The sequence below is a fragment of the Pleurodeles waltl genome, chromosome 1_2 (assembly GCF_031143425.1).
Source record: "Pleurodeles waltl isolate 20211129_DDA chromosome 1_2, aPleWal1.hap1.20221129, whole genome shotgun sequence".
NCBI lineage: Eukaryota > Metazoa > Chordata > Amphibia > Caudata > Salamandridae > Pleurodeles > Pleurodeles waltl.
Window position 1 is genome coordinate 341,644,009 of NC_090437.1, and position 17,713 is coordinate 341,661,721.

Below are 17,713 nucleotides of genomic sequence, written 5' to 3' on the forward strand. Positions count from 1 at the left end.
TTGTAGATGCCATTATTCTAATAGAAGGACTGTTAGTGGATGATGAAAATATGGAAGAAGGGTCAATCATTTCTCAGTCAGTGGATAAGAATAAGTTCTCCTAAATCATATGAGACTAGATTCCTGTGTGTAGCACCACCATAGAGAAACTTGTTGTCGCTGTTCTTTAACATAAAGATGAGGCCCCTAACTATGGGCCTGATTACGAGTATAGGTGCCATTTATCTCACCTGGTAAATATTGATACAGTGGGTACTATGAGTTTGTGGGGAATAAGATGTGGATTGTGATGTTCAACACACCAAAATCCATGTGGTACTGTAAATACCACATGCATTTGCCCCATTAAATGTTGGCAGGTTTGACCTGCTGAAAACTAATGAAAGTTGAGGTATTTAACACATACAATAATTAATACATGCGTATTTAATGCATCCAAAAATTATTGGATACTTCAAATAACTACCAACTCATAATTCCAACCGTGGACTTACGCACAGGTCAGAATACACCAACAAACTCATAATCAGGCCCTTAGTAAATTAAATATCAGCAACTGTCTCATAGGTAGGTGGACAACACTCAAAGACTTCTATCTAGGAGTTAAAGCATGATCAAAAATTGCCTAAACTTTATGTACCACTAAGTGACTCGAATAATACAAAACATAAACTCTGTAAGCAAATGACACTCTGGCCCTCCACGTAATACCTGTTTCTACCTTGTGGCTTTATTTTATTGGGGGCTCCAAAGACATTTTTCTGAGGGTAAGACCAACTACCCCTCTTATTCAGAATGAGTATGAAGGGCTTCTGAGTGTGTTCCCCAAGTCTGAATAACCTTTTGTTCTCCTGGTAACTGGCTTATCTCACTTATATGAGACATAGAATGATTGGATCATATGGTCATCTGTTCAACAATTTTTCATAATCAATTTTAATAATCAATTTGGTGAGTTCAAACAGGTTGAGTGTCTTCCAAGGCTGGAACAAACAACAACCTGTTTTAACCCAACAAATTGATTATAAAACTCAGGGATTGAAGATTGAGACTATGAGACAGTGTCTCACAAACTCCAGCAACTTAGAGCGCACGATCAGGGACGTAGCTTAGTCAGTGAGATTCAGGGGAGGTGAATCTCAAATGTCCCAAATGAAAAAGCAGAGAGCTCCAGGGTGGAGGGGTGAACTGGATATTTCCATGATGAACAAGGTCAATACTAATTTGCCTCAGGTAGGGCTCTGTCTACAGTGACACACTGGGTGAAAAACGATTGGTTAGAATGCAATTCTGAGCCATTGCTATTAGTTAGGCTATTTGAAAGCATTCATTCCACCACCTTTTAGGTGTCTGATTGCCAGTGGTGTGTCTGGAAATCTGGGACTGATGCAATGATTCAAGTCTAGTACTGCCAATGTTTGTGAATTCATAAAATATTAAATTTGCTCCATTCAAGGAGTACTTATATGGATGAACATTTACTACATTCTTGATAAACCAGTGACTACATATTAAAGTTTCTGATCCCAAAATGTAACAAGTTAAATTAAAACGTCTTAGTGGAATGAGAACAACAAGAAAAACTGTCAAAACCTTAACAGCTCTGACTCAGGGTTCCCAGACCCAACTACTAATGCATGTATTCGAACATACCCCCCCAAAAGCTACACCCCTGCCCCTCTCACCTGGTTCTGGTAGTTCTCCCTGACAACATTGTGAGTCTATTAAGTCAAACATAAAAGTTGGTTGTACAGCGCACATCCTGAGCTCAAACATTTAAAATTGCTCTCATATTTGATTTTAAAGAAAAATGAGGCTCTATGAAATAAAACATTTGCCTAGGATCACACAATTTGGAGAAGCAGGGGAGCTGGTATTGATTCCAGGTTATCTGGTTTCATGTTTTGAAATTCAGCTACCAGATGGATATCTCTGTCTCTGCTCGCTCCTCCATTTTACATCAAAGGTCACGGTTTGTCTTTTGTTCCTGGCCCAGATGAAAAGATGATACAGACAGAACAGACTCAACTCAGATCCAACTCATAAGTTAAGAATGGATTTTTTGGGGCATGTGTCACACCCAAACACCCCCCTGAAGCTACGCCCCTGTGCATAATGTACTGCATGTACAGCAACATTTTCTGTATTGAACTCACTAATATCCAGTATTCCTAGAAATACCACACTGTCATTACTGACACAGTAACATGAAGACTCTATTTTAAAGCTTTACCTTACCATCCAGTCCCAGTTGATAGTGTAGATCACCATCAAATGTACCAACATCAAAATATGCAGTTGTGCGTATAGCAAAACACTCTGAAGTGGATGAAAGAAGACATGATTTTATAGAAAAAGCTCTACATATAAAATATATTCAGAGGGCACATGTACCTGTATTTCTTTCAAATCTTTGTCGTGGAGGTTCTGAAGAGGGTCAATGAAGTTTTGCTTAACATCAATGTCCAAAGAATCTTTGATGTCTGAAAGTTCTCTCATGGCTTCTCCAACATCAAGGAGAGCAGGCCCTAAAACAGAAACATGGGCATTACTGATAAAGTTCACCTAGTTTATATATTAATCATAATAATGTTACATTGTGGTACAGAGGTAATACCAATAAATGCTATAGCACCTATGTACGTCTATGTGTATTTATATGGTATTTCAATAGTGTGCACCTAGCCAGAAAGGCAGTGGAGCACTATACATATTCTAGGCCAAGCATTAAGTCAGCGTGTAAGTGGAAAGGAAGATGGGCTGTACATGGCTGATGCATTATGGTGTAGTGTTCTTTAAAGAGGTGAGTTTTCAAATCTTTCCTAAACTGGAGGAGCGTTGGGGAGGTCCTGATGGATACAGGAATGTTGTTCCAGATGCTGGGGGCATAGTTGGAAAAGGCCTGCTGTCTTCTTTTCTTTTAACTCTTCATAGTCTACAGTCCTATGTTGCGATGGCTGCAGGTGTGCCAAAATCCACCAGAGGTAATGAGCTTGCTTGCAAAATAAGCAGGGGTACTGGTTGTGATAGCTTTGTGAATGTTGCAGCTGGTTTTAAAGATGGTGTGAGCCAGCCTGCAGAGGCAATGATGGAGTTCCATTAGGATGGGGATAAGGTGATCATATTTCTAATGGCCATGTAAGAAATGCATTGCAGCATTTATGATGGCCCTAAGGGGTGCAAGTGTGAAGTCAGAGACTATGGAGGAGGGCAGTACCACCATCAAGATCTGAGAGTATGATGACTTGAACAGCACTTCTTAAGTCGCTTTCTGTAAGAACAGTTTGACTTTTTGTAGAGGGAAATCCCCACTGGTATAAGGCGATCTTTGTTCTTTGGCAGTGTGCTCCTTCATGGTGAGGCTGGTGCTCAGGATAAATCCTAAGAACTAGACATTCAGTAAAAGTTGAGGTTCAAAGCTGTCAAGATTCATGTTATTGAGCCAGGCTTTTATTGTATGCTGCTTATTGTTCTTGGCAAATAAAATATTTTTTCTTGGTTTTGTTGACACTTTGGTAGGTACTGCCTTTTTGCCTTCACCCCATCTGTTTTCTGAATTTTTTTTGTTGGTATTAGGACTCTGTGCGCTTTATAACTGCTAACCAGTTCTAAAAAGCTTGTTCTGTCTCCCTAAAACATGGTAAACTTGGCTTACACCCAATTGCACATTTAATTTACTTTCAAGTCCCTAGCATACGGTACTACGTGTACCCAAAGCCTATAAATTAAATACTGCTAGGGTGGCTGCAGCACTCATTGTGCCACCCACTTAAGTTGCCGTTGAAAACATATCTCAGGCCGGTCATTGCAGCCTGTCGTGCAGTTTTACACTGTCACTTCAATCTGGCAAAATAAATCTTTTGCAGGCCTAAGCCTTCCTTTTCAAAAACATATAAGTAACTCCTATGATAGGCCGTAAACAGCCTATAAGGCAGAGTGCATTGTATTTAAAAAGTGGGACCTGTGTTTCAAGTTTTACATGTTGTGGTAGTGAAAAACTCCTAAATTAGTTTTTCACTGCTGTAGGGTATATCTCTCCAATAGGTTAACATTGCATTACCTTATTACATTTAATAAGAGCCAACCTTTGATTGGAAACAGGTAGGAATGTCATGTTTGGTCTTAAAGGCATTGTGATTTTAAATCTTTTTTTATTTGTAATGTGGGATTGAAAGTCACAATTCTGAAAATATCACTCTTAGAAAATGGGCATTTTCTTGTCTTAACTATTTGGTGCCTTTTGTCAGTGTTTTGGGTCACATGGCTCTGCTGTCATGCTTTCTGTATTCATCCCAGACAAGGATAGCATAGGGCTTAGAAGTGGGAAGGATGGGCCATCCCGACAGGATGAGTGGGGCAGAGCTGTTCCCTGCCTCAATTGTACTTCAATAGTGACTGCCTCCAGCACACACAAGGACACCTAACACCAGCCTTTTTTTTACCCTAGTCTGCTTGGAGCATTGGCGGGGGATGGGAGGAACTTTTCAGAACCAGATGTGGGGGTAGCCTAGACATTTTTGTCATTTCAAAGGCTGACACCAGGTAAAAATATTGAACCCTGAGACAGTGGCGTAGCGTGGGTTGTCAGCACCCGGGGCAAGGCAAGTAATTTGCGCCCCCTAACCCGGGGCAAGGCAAGTAATTTGCGCCCCCTAACCCGTGGATTTAGTCTCTTCCAAGATGTTGCGCCCGGTGCGGCCGGCCCCCCCTGCACCACCCACGCTACGCCACTGCCCTGAGACCAACTCTTCAATGCTCTCCTGGGCCTATGGAAGACTTCAGATGGGCTGTCTTGTACACCAGTGGACTATACTGCTGCTACCAGGGAACTGCCCAGCTGTTGTTCTTCAAATGACTGCCCTGCTGCTGGAGGCCTGCCTTGCTGCTTGAAACAAGGACTACCAGAGTGCAGTGGCAGCTGGTGACATTGAAAGTGGTGGGCCATAAAAGATTGGTATGACTTTTGTAGCGAGTGAAGCGAGCAAGCTTAATGGACAAACATGGGGTTCAAGTTGAGTCCTCCTCCCAAGAAAAAAAATCGAAAAAGATAGACAAATGGTGCATTTGAAAGCAAATTAATTTAGTAAGAAAGCAAGGTTTTAAAGCAGTGGGAACTTATAACCTTGAAATACTAAGCACATTAGAAACTGCCCCATATCTTACTGCATTAATACGTTCACCAGTTACTTTAATGTGCAAATTGTACAGAGCTACAACTTCAGGCCCTTTAAAGTGTGTGCTTGCCCAGTGTCTTGCACTGCATGCAGTATCAACTTTGGAAGAAAATGCTCTAACCAGGTATCAGGAAGCACCCACAGCTTCTGGCTGCAATTAATCAAACAGAAATATGTGTAGACAGTTTTTTAGTAGGATGAAAAAAGTGGGGCTTTCTAAAAGGGAACATGTAAAATAAGTTTCTATGATTCCCATAGTGTGCCACCGGGCCAGTAATTTGGTTTCTCTCTGAGATGTTATTGCATCCAGAAATATAACACAACTGACACACACCTAAAACCTGTCAGTACTACTTGCTTTGTCAATGGTTGTCAGCTGTTTAAAATAAATGAGTAACAACAATGATTAGTTATAAATAATTAACATTGGAAATGTTTCAATTCTGAAATTGTGAGACTGTGAATTAAATATTATTGAGGCCTATGGAAGGAGTATGGCCTTCAGTTATGTGTGCTTTACGTTAGATATGTATGCCCTTTTTCTCTTCACATCTCATCCATCTGCACATTTTCAGCCTCCTCTCTTTCCTCTCCAGCACCCTCTTTTCCCTCTCCCCTAAATGCACTCCCTTGCATCTCCCTCATTTCACCACCCCAAACATACACTGCACTCATTCACATCTAAGCATTATATTTCATGTTTGCTTTTGTCTTCTAAATATTTTGACCTCTACGCACTACTTCGAACACATTTACACTGAATTTAATTTGCAACTGGAACACATGACGATTGTTCTGTGTGCTCTGCACAGAGACCAACCCACTGTCAGACACTTTGCTTTTCCTTCAGCCTCAGCACCAGCACTCTCAACCAAAGCACCTCAAACACCTGGCACGAGTCAATGTATACACTATGCAATACAATGCACAGAAACATAGCATGATGAAAAGCTAAATCCCTTGCAGAATGCAACATTAAAGTAAAACATGTAAAATAAGAGGAACTAAATGGCTGATATACATTACATACATTTTAAAATTCACTGTTTGCATATCAATCCACGTTTATGGCACTAATGTTAAGGGCATGAAGAAAGGGCCAGTTTTAATGCCATACAGCAGATAACTGCCTTTACTATAAGCCCATATTTCGCACCCTGCGCTTGACTCGGATATTTGGATCCATTTCACAAGGGAGCAAGAACCCTGCTCGTCTTTTAGAACAGCTTCATGAGGAACAAATAGAGCAGCTCCACTTATAAAGGAACCAGCAATCTGCAGCCAGGGCCTGGGGTGTCACACAGGGGATGTTAGTGTGACAAGGGGTCTCAGTACAATAAAAATAACCCAAGAATAGCATTAAAACACTTACTGTTGGGGGGGTGTGGCTGGCGGCTGCTGGAGCCGTACGCTTAGAGAGGAGCTCCGGGAGAGCAAACAGGGCCCGGCTTGCTGAAAACCCCTGATCGGCGTCCTAAACTGACTCCAGTAATTTGTGAACCCATCGGAGTGCATCAGGACCACATAAGTTCAGTTTCCGTCCTGAATCAACCACAGGAGAGTGCTGAATTCGAGTCTTTCTCATCCGCAGCCGCTCGAAGCAAAATGGTGGCCGCGACCAAGTGATTTCTCCTTCAACCTGTGCCGAAGGGACAGGACGCTCGTGACGAGAGCCGAGCGACCGCCGCAGGATGGTGAGGCCCCGGAGCCGAGGCGGTTTGCCTGTAACACGCTGGGAGAGCAGGTGAGCAATCGGGCTGGAGGAGACCGTGACCCTCGCCCGGTCGCGGCCCATGGACCGTGCCTGCCAGCCTAGTGCCTCCTGAGACTACAAAAAAGCACATCGGAGGTCTCCTGGCGGGGGTGAGACTTGGAGAGGGGCCCTGAGACCCCATCCAACAATACTGTGGAGGCACGTCCTCTATTTGGGGCTGGTTTGGGAGCACCCTGGCTGCTCTACACCGCCATGCGTGAGGAGGACGGGCCGCCCACAACCTGAGGCCTCCGGGCGGAACAAATTACCGGGGCAACCTAGATGCATGACCCCCCCCGCCACCAGGCCTTTACAAAGAAACTCCCCCCTCAAATTTGAAGCCCAAAGAAGGAGGGGAAGGGAGTTTGGAGCCCACTGCCCGCACCTCGTAAGTACAGGAAAATAACAGGGAGGACCAGGTGCTCAAGAGCTCCCCCACAACGACAACTGTTCGATCTACGACGCAGGGCGAGGTCGCCCCGCGCTGGCATTCCCCGGCCAGTCTCAAGTTGAGTAATTGAGCACAAGAACGAGCACAGGCCCCACCATAGGATAATCCAGAAGGCTCCCCATAACAATTCAGGTCAAGGACGGGCATGCAAAGCATCAGTGAAATACAACCTGGCCAGACCCCGTTGGGCAGAAGCAATTCAGAAGCCATGAGATCGAAAAGGGAACGAGGCCTTCACATCTCCTCCTTGAGTAGACTAAACAGACTGTTGAAATTTCCCCCGGCCCTGTCTCCCTCTTCTTCACATCTGGGGATTCGGAATCCTCGCTTCACACGTTGCACCCACCCCGGAGAGAAAACAGCAGGCCGCACAAACACTGAGGGGACCCCCGAAAGTGCAACGCAAAGCAGGGGGCCGCCCACCCGCGCGGGCGAAACATTTCCTCACCTAATAAGACAACTGTTCCAAAAATGGGGAAGACCAAAAGACGTGAAGAGCAGAGCCTAGACGAGGCTACAACCAATAAAACCACCAATCACCCCACAAAACCATCGTCCCCAGATGACAAGTCGCAACAGGAAACAACTCTGGTCACGGTCCTCCTGGCCATTAGAGACTCCTGGGAAGCATTAGAGAAGAAAATAGATAACTTAGCAATGGACCTCACATTATTGCGAGATGACCACTGCAAATTAAAGGACAGAGTAGGAACAAACGAAAAAACCCTCGCAGAAACGACTTTAACGCAACAAGCAACAACCACAGAGCTCAAGGATCTCTCCTCGCGCATTACAACTCTAGAATCCAGAGCAGAGGACGCTGAAAACCGCGCACGCAGGAGTAACCTTCGCCTGGTTGGGATCCCAGAGAGATCAGAGTCATCTGCAGACAGTATGGAAGCCTTTCTGGAAAACGGGATCAAAACCACCATAGCCGAGGAGGGCCTCTCAGCATTCTTCGCAATAGAAATAGCTCATAGGGTACCCAACAGAATGCCTCCACCTGGAGCCAGATCTCGCCCAATCATAGCAAAGTTGTTGCATTACAGAGACAGGGACTACATTCTCTCGCAAACACGTCAACTCGGAGAGATAACATGCAATAACCAACGGATTATGATCTTCCCAGATTTCTCCAGGGAAACGCAAGCACAAAGGGCCTCTTTCAATGACTCTAAGCGAGCACTTTGCGAGTGTGGTATAAAATATGCTATGCTCTTCTCAGCTAAGCTCCGTGTGGAACATGATGGCAAAACGCACTTTTTCCCATCACCGCAGCTAGTAAAGGAATGGATGGAATCCCTAAACATAACCAACCCGTCCCCTCCTCCTAGAACCCCATGCAAGCCAGACAGGAAACGCAGCAAGTCCACCAATCGAGCCTCGGAAGCAGCCCCACCAAGACACCAATCACTTCTGGAGATGCAGAATGCAGTAGAAACGGCAGCAGCTCTAAGTGGAGGAACCAGCCCTAGACCTCGGACCCCGGTCAACGTCTCCGACCTCGACTCGGACTGTGGGGGCTCGTCGACATCCTCGCATGACACTATCACTAGCCTGCACAAAATAGCCCCAGGAACTGCAGAAGAGATCATCTAATTGCTGTATGTGAGGATTTTTTTTTATATGAGTGCCAACATAGACTCAACCAACTCATCTAGGATAATAAGCAAGTACCCTCTTAGACCAATCGATAGTTTATGCCTCTTAGGCACACGCAACTGAAAGCAATACATCGTGCAGCCGGGCCCCGGGAGCAGCTCGGAGCGGGAGCTCTCGACCTCCGACACGTCACCCATCTATAGGACTCTAATTTTAGAATGTTTACGGTTTGGACGGGAAAGGTTTTTGTCACCGGTCCTGGGGAGTGGGAGTTGGGGATTAAAAAGTTTATATAGATAGAGGGGTTAACACAGCACTAATCACTAATGAATCAAACAATTCTCGTCCTAGATCCTCAAACAATATTCATAACAGAAAACCTAACTACAGGTCTATAACCACGCACAATCACCAATCTAAAACCCATAGATCATGGCCGCAATCTACAAAATGATAACATGGAACATCAGAGGCCTAAATAATACGTCCAAACGGTATAAAGTATACAACTACCTCAAACGCAGGGGGACACACATAGCCCTATTACAGGAAACACATCTGTTAGAATAAGAAGTCACTGCACTAAAAAAAAGATGGAGAGGCCAAATATTTGCCACTACCTACTCAGCATTCACCAGGGGAGTACTAATATGGGTCCGGCCGGGGGTACCTTTCCAGGCACTACAAACATCCATAGATAAAGAGGGGAGATATGTGGTGGTCAGGGGTAGATTGGACGGGAAGGTAGTGACAATTGGCGGCCTACATGCTCCGAACCTAGATCAAAAAAAATATTCGATAAATTACCACAAGAATTAGGTCCGAACCTCGCAGGCCCGAAAATTCTCAGCGGGGATTTCAACTGTATAGCCAACATACACCTAGATAGATCACATCGGCCATTGCCGCACTCACAAACCACAAAAACTGCCAAATCCTTTACAGAATGGCAACAACACTGGCAATTAAGAGATTCCTGGAGACAGCTTAACCAGCTCTGTAGAGACTACTCCTATCACTCGATAACACATGACCTACACGTTAGGCTAGACACCTCCCTAACATCCCATGAACTGCAACAGGTAGTAGTAGCAGCCGAATATTTGAGTCGAACTATATCGGATCATATTCCCCTGATGGTATCACTAGCATGGAGGGGAGAAAGACCGTCGATCCCCACTTGGCGACTGAGGACAGAAGCACTAGAAGTCAAAGCATTCAAACACACCCTTCATAAAAGTATTGAGAAATTCTTCACTATAAACACAGGGACAGCATCTTCCAGAACCCTAGAATGGGAAACCTTCAAAATCGTAACCAGGGGCAAATGTATTGGCGAGTGTAATGGAGTCCGGAAATCAATCGAGAATGAACTAAAAAAACTTGAAGACTCCCTCAGAGACGTAGAGCGTAAGATCCCAATTCACCCTGAATTGACCCCCCTCATGTCAGAAACTAAAGCTAAAATAATTGAGGCGAACACTAGATTATCTCGCTTCGACTACAAGCAGTATTTAAATCAACAACACGCAGAAGGCGACAAGGCAGGTGCCCTGTTAGCATGGTTAGCTAAGCCCCCTAGACAGCAATCCACCATAGTCGAGATCGAGACACAACTAGGCGACAGAGTACATGGTCAAAGGGAGATCAATACGAGTTTCTTCGAATACTACTCAATTCTATATGCCCCACCCACGGACACTATTAGTAACATTCAGGTCCAGGAATTAGAGACCCTTATCTTCCTAAACTAAGAGCCGAAGAAAGTCTGTCCCTAACCGCTCCAATATCTATAGCGGAAATTAAAATAGCGATACAGGGTATGGCAAGGGGTAAAGTCCTGGGAATGGATGGATTCCCTATGGAGTTCTATTCACTATACCAGGACCTACTTACCCCGAGACGCTGCGCAATATACACCGAAGCATGGTGCATCAACAAACTGCCTCAATCAACCAATGAGGCTATAATGATTCCCCTTCTTAAGACTGATAAACCACCCTCAGACGTTCGATCCTACCGCCCATTATCAATGTTGAATCTAGATTATAAAATATTAAGTTGGATACTGACAAACAGACTCTTACCCCTCATAACATTACTGATACACCAAGACCAATCGGGATTTATCCCACAACGCAGTACAGCACAAAATATCAGACGCTTAGTTTCAATATTGCATACCTTGCCCTCAACAATGCCTCAAGCAGAGATAATCTCTGTAGATATAGAAAAAGCCTTTGATAGCCTAAGGTGGGACTACCTAGAACAGGTCATGTTAAAACTTGGACTAGGAGAGGGATTCACACACTGGACAAAACTACTGTATTCTAATCCCACAGCGAGGGTGTGCACGGGCAACACCATTTCCGACTCCTTCCCCATAGGTAGAGGAACTAGACAAGGCTGCCCGCTGTCGCCCTTCCTGTTTGCTATAGCAGTAGAGCCCCTTGCGCAAACAGCAAGATCTAAAAAGTGCTTTGAGGGCATTTTAATCAATAATTGGACACACCACATAGCACTATACGCCGACGACATGCTATTATTCCTCAAAAACCTGGATGCAGACTTGCCTGGAGCAATAAACATGCTAGAAAATGTTGGTATGGCCTCTGGTCTCCGAGTCAACTGGAGAAAATCCTCCATCTTTCCACTAACCAGAGACACTAGGGAACCTGCAGATACCAGGGGTCTACCCTGGTCCCCGAAAACATTTAAATACCTGGGGGTCAATATAATCCACACAGTAGAAGATCTACTAGAGGGAAATATACAGTGGGCAATTAGAGGAATTAAAGCCAATATGCTCTTCTGGAGCACGCTACCACTGACTGTCTTTGGGAGAGTTGCCTTACTCAAAATGATAGCACTACCCAGGCTACTTTACTACTTCTCCACTATCCCGCTAGTAATCCCGAAAAGAGTATTAAAAATATAGACTCCCTAATTGTGAATTTCATATGGGGACAGAACAGGCACAGAATCGCTCTTAACACCCTCCGAAGACCCACTTCGGAAGGTGGATTAGCCGCACCAGACCTGGAAATCTACTACTGGACAGGGCAACTACAATGGCTGGCTAAATTAATCAGCGAACCCTCAGTCACAAAGGACTTACAAGTCCCTCTGAACTGTCCTCTCGAAAATATTGTAAATATACCACTGAACCCCCCAAAAATCGAAACAACAGCTCCTGTTGGAATGGGAAACGTCAAGACATTGCTGGGAACAATTTCTGAGACGCACTTGCACAAAATCTCCATATACACCTGAGATCCCCCTAATAGCCTTAAACCTCACCCCGAAGGGACACATCACAACACACACTATCAAACTGATAGCACACAACATCACAAAAGTGGGTGATTTGTTCAGTAATGGTAAGCTCTGCTTCTACGTTGAGCTGCAAGAACAGTTTAATCTCCCCTCCGGCTTGTTCCTTACCCACAATGCCTTAGTTAACACTATCCAAAAACCATGGGGAACAAAATTGAGTGAGCCAAATATGCATAAGGGATGTCAGTTCCTCTGTTCAATGGGAGACCAAAAAGGAACAGTCTCGGGAATATACAGATCTCTGCAAAGCGACACCTGTGTACCAATGAATAACCTTAGAGCCAAATGGCAGACAGACCTAGACATTTTACTAGAGGACACTCAATGGTCTAGAATCACCTCTCAAATCTACTCAGTATCCAGGAATGCAAGATTCAAACTGATAAACTTATATATCTATCATTGGGCATATCTAACTCCACAAATGATAACCAAATTCTACAACACGAACAACTCTAAATGTCCCTGATGTGAAGAACTTACAGCAGACCTGGTACACATGCTATGGAATTGCCCGAGAATCCACTTATATTGGTAAGAAGTGTTCAGGAAAATATCCTCCAGCACAGAAAAAACACTATAGCCTAGCCCAGTATTAGCAATACTGGGGGACTTCCCTCGCCCTTCAACTAAAAAAATAACTAATAGGATCACAGACCTGGCGCTAATACTTGCAAGGAGAGAAATAACGGTGCACTGGAAGGACCCAGGAGGTCCCCAAGTGGCTAGGTGGCAAATTGTGCTAGAGAAATGGGCCGTAACTGAAAGCTCGGCGCTGCTCAAGAAGCTCTGCAGGGACAAAGGCCTAGAGATGATGCCAAACATTGGGACTCCCTGCTGAAAAATCTAAAGTCCATGGATGCGCCCACATCAGAGGATAACAACTCCGACAATGATTCAGAAACTGAATAGATTGTCATATCCGCAACACAAAAACACCATGGAACACTGCCAAGGCTCCTACAGCAGAGAATTGTTATAATAAGAGTTTTTGAAGATGGACAAAGTGCAAATTGGGGGGTAACAACTCATTGTTGGGTCTAATTTAGTAATTGTACCGTTACAAGCTATAATCCCTTGTTGAAAGCAATAAAAAATTATATATAAAAAAAAAAACACTTACTGTTACCGAAGACAAGGCACTAAATCACATGTGCTTGCGACCACTCCTACTATGTGACGAATTGGGAAAGGGTGGGATTTATGCCTCTTAATGACAGATGGCTGCCATCACGCAGGGATGATGATTCTGATACCCAAAATCATGACCCTAAAAGCGTCACTGGCCTAGAGTGGCTACTGCCATGGACCACAATGGAAATGAAGGGCTTTAGAGCAGTCAGCCCTGCGTCATGCATCATAGTGTAGAAAGTTGATTTACTGCCTTGTTTCCATCTCATGCTTCAAAGGGAGGCAGGGCAGGCATACTGGGACAGGCAGCCCAGACTTAAATGCATTGATTTGTTTAGAGATACAATGGTATCTCTAAACAAATTGATCTATTTCATATTTTTTATATGAATCTGTAGGAATTTTAGAGGGGCACAGCCCCTCAGCCCTAAAGGAGAAACTGTCCCTGTCAGAGAAACTACAAGAGCTGGTTGGTTGGCCTCCTGTGTGAGCTATAAGGGCATCAGAAGTTCCAGAGACCTTGAACCCTGTACGTGACCTCTGGCGGAGTGAGTACTCGCCCCCTAAATGGTGCCCCTCCAGTCCTGGACTCTTGGTGGTGGTGCTAAGGGTGCTTCTCCTGACTATCCCTAAAGGTTGGGACTTGGAAAATGTTTCACTAAAAAGTGGCATGAGAACGGACAGAAGACCAGAATCTAGCTGTCTGCTGATCCGCCAGATGTGCATCTCTGGTCGCCCGACTCCACAGCAGCTCCTGCTACATTCTTCTCTAAGGCAGCAAATCATGTTGAGCGGGACCCCTCCGCGAAGATATCCAGCATCATGGAGCCTTGTTGTCTACAGCCTGCAGCTTCATCCAGTTGGAGATTTTCGACTTCCAAAAAGTAAGAAACTAGAAATCTCCACCATGACTCCATCCGGTGGCTACCCGATAATGGAGTCTCTTCCTCAGACAGCATCAGCTGCCTTACCTCACTGAACTTTACCTTCTTAGGGACCTTTCTTCAAAAATTCTTCTAAGTCCTAAGGTAAGCCAAAACCAGGCCCAATCAACCTTGTGTAGGTGAATCGTGCTCCATCTCGGTCAGCCTTAACTATTGACTTTGCCCCAGACTCACATGACCAGATACCTGAGGTTGGCTCTTTGATCTTTTAGACTCCATTTTTCACTTAAAACTTTAAAAAATCATAACTCTGGTTCTGCTGATTGGATTTAACTCATTTCGGTGTAATGTTATCACTTAAAATTGTCAGTACTTTTCTGAATTGGTTTGGGATTTTTAATGTTTTATGTTGTCACTTAATTGTTGTTTGTGTAGTGCATAAATGCTCAACACAGTGCCTTTAAGTTAAGCCTTTTGTGCCAAGCTACCAGAGAGTTAAGCATAGGTTCATCTACTGACTTTTGTGGTTCACACAGCAAAAACAATTTTTTACACTTGCACAGGACAGAACTTTGTCTTTGTGTTACATTTCCATTGTTTAGTATGTGTAATATTTTGTACAACAGAATAGAGAAAAGGTAAAATCAGTATGGGTGTGCAGGAACTTCTGCTCCGCTGCAGAGCTAATGGAGTTTTTGGAACTCCGCAATCCGCTTGGTGAGCGGAGTTATCCAAAAACTCCACTAGCCCCTGCCAGGTATGCGAAGCTCACTCGGTGCGTGCTGCAGCCCAGTTATAGGCAGCACAACGCAAGTGCAGACAGTCTGTGCTTGCGCAGTGGAGCCCATAACTGGGCTGCAGCGCACACCGGAGCAGACCAGAGGGAGGCAGCCACTGAGACTCTTCGCCGTCGTACGACGAGGAGAGGAGGAACCCCTGGTAAGTACTTGTCTCATCTTTCTTATGTTGTCGTTGTTTTTGCACTCTGGTGCACAAACAAGGACCGAAACAGCAGCTTTTGCTCCCTACGGCCTTGGCCTCAAGCAGACCCAGGCTGTAGGCAGTGAAAGCTGCCGTTTTAGGCCTCTTGTACACCAGCCTGTCCTGTGTGCAGTGCACAAGGGACAGGCTGGTGCACAACAGGCCTGGCAGCTTTTGCTGTCTACTGCTCTGGCCTGCATTCAGGCCAGGGCCGTAGGCAGCGAAAGAAAACTGATGTTTCATGCCTCTTGTAAACCTGTCTGTCCTGTGAGCAGTGCACACAGGGCAGACTGGTGCACAAGATGCCTAAAACAGCAGCTTTCATTGCCTATGACCCTCCTGAATGCACCTGATTTTGGAAGCGCTAAGCAGGGTCAGGCCTAGCAGACCAGGCAAGACCCTGCTTAGTGCTTCCGAGATCAGGCACATTCAGGACTCCGCGGGTCACGGAACTTCACCTCCAAATTCCACTGATTTTTTTTTTTAATTCCACTTAGTCAGACTCCGTGAACTCCGCCCATGCCTAAAAATCAGTGAAAAGCACTTTATGCTACTTTCTCCTGCTTCAACCTCAACATCAAACACGAAAGAATTTAAGGCCTTATTTAATTTGCAGTTTGTGACTCAATCCAATTTGGTGCCCTCCCGGGGTCAGAAAACCACTATATCTGTAATTGCCTTACAATTAAGTTTTTTTTTAATGTAGCCCTTTTTCCTAAAAGGAAACTGGAAAATTTCTCAAAAGAAGTTTACTTTTGTTTGTTTGTTTGAAAATTGGCAGGTGTCCTGTGGACCCTTACTTACTACCCGAAAACATTTATTTCAATTCACAGTGGGAAATGGGTCCAAAAGGGACGCCTTTCTCTTTTTTTTAATGGGTTAGCACCCCTACTTTGGGGTTAAAATGTCAATAGTTTGCAACTAACATGGATAAATAAATACAGCTTCAGTATTTAGAAGGGATGCTTACAACATGCCCCTTCCAGATGCTAACTCGGTATCCATTTGGAATCCCATTTTAGGAGACAGAAAACCTTTTTTCACTCCTAATATTAGGTTAGCACAGACATCAACAAAGACAGTGTAATCCACCACTGTATGTGCAAGTGTGCCCCCTCCACCCGCTTTCTTCCCATATATACGCTATATACATAGACAACTGAGCAACAGTGATCCTGGTTCTCACCCTTCCTGAAGCTCATGAAGTCTACTTGCCCCAAATGTTCTAATTTCATCATTGATGGAGAAGGATCTAGAGCCATATATATGAAACCATTTTCCCATAGACATAGAATGGGTAAAAACCTTTGATACATCTGGCCCCTAGACTCTTGATGTAGCAGGGGGATTCCTCTGTATTGGGCCTACATTGCCCATATTTTGAGATGTTTCTTAGGGCAGCCTCACTCGGCATAAATGGGAATTTCAAGACTCCGGCACCTATCTAGACTCACCTTTTAATCTCTGAGCTCGGAGTGTACGTCTTTCCATGCTCTGGCAATGTCTCATTTAGCCATCACCAACCCCAGCCATATGAGGGCTGCCTGATATCTATTACTGTTGACATCCAAGGTGATGTGCAATAGGGTCTACTTGGGATCCCAAGGTAGGCCCCCACCCAATATTTTGCCTAAACAGGCGAGCACCCCTTCCTAGAAAGGCCTCAGAATCCCACATTCCCACAAAATGTGGAAAAAAACTCCCCATATGCATTCTACAATGCAAGCACAGTGTAGAGGCTACCACTCCCATTCTCCATAGCCGTTCTCATGAGACGTATACCTGATGTAAGTATTTGAGTTGAATCAGTCGATATTTTGAGGCTATCGCTGCCTCCCTCGGGGATGAAGGCTCCTCCCTCCAGTCATCATCTGTTAGAAGGCCCAAGTATGCAACCCATATCACTCTAGGAGTGTAAGGTGTGTCTTTGGAGCAGATCACAAAGCTGCAGTAGACCTGCTTCAAAATCTTGTGGGTGGCCAGATCTAATACGGTTATGGTCTCAATGGGGTTTTAGTCCGGTAGCACAGTGATGGAAGCTATGTATGGGAGCAGTGCAAACCATAATTGTAAATAGCGAAAGAATTGACTCTTGTGCATGTCATATTCATCTTCAAGATGTGTGAATGATATGAGCTAAGTGCCTCTCTTAACATCCCCCACCATAGAAATGCTGATAGCTGTCCACACGTGGTAACCATCCAGGGCTAATACTTGACTTAACAACGTTGTTCAGGGCTGATGCTTGACTTAAAGTTGCATGCCAAAGGGAAGTCTCTGTGGTCAGGTGCCCTGAACAACCCAGGGCTCTGTGAGTGTTTCTCCAGACCTAAAGTACCACCCTAGTGGTTGGTGGAAGTGGGTTCCTACTAGGATTACTGTTTAGTAGATGCAGAAATAG

General features: G+C 44.6%; 1 protein-coding gene across 1 annotated transcript in view; it reads right to left on the reverse strand.

Moving 5' to 3' along the window:
- The window catches only part of SH3GL2 (SH3 domain containing GRB2 like 2, endophilin A1), a 629,532-nt gene that overhangs the window by 72,136 nt on the left and 539,683 nt on the right, over window positions 1–17,713 (reverse strand). Inside the window, exon 5 of the mRNA XM_069239475.1 lies at window positions 2,395–2,528. Within this exon, the coding sequence (XP_069095576.1) occupies window positions 2,395–2,528 (134 nt within the window). The remainder of the gene's footprint in view (window positions 1–2,394; window positions 2,529–17,713) is intronic.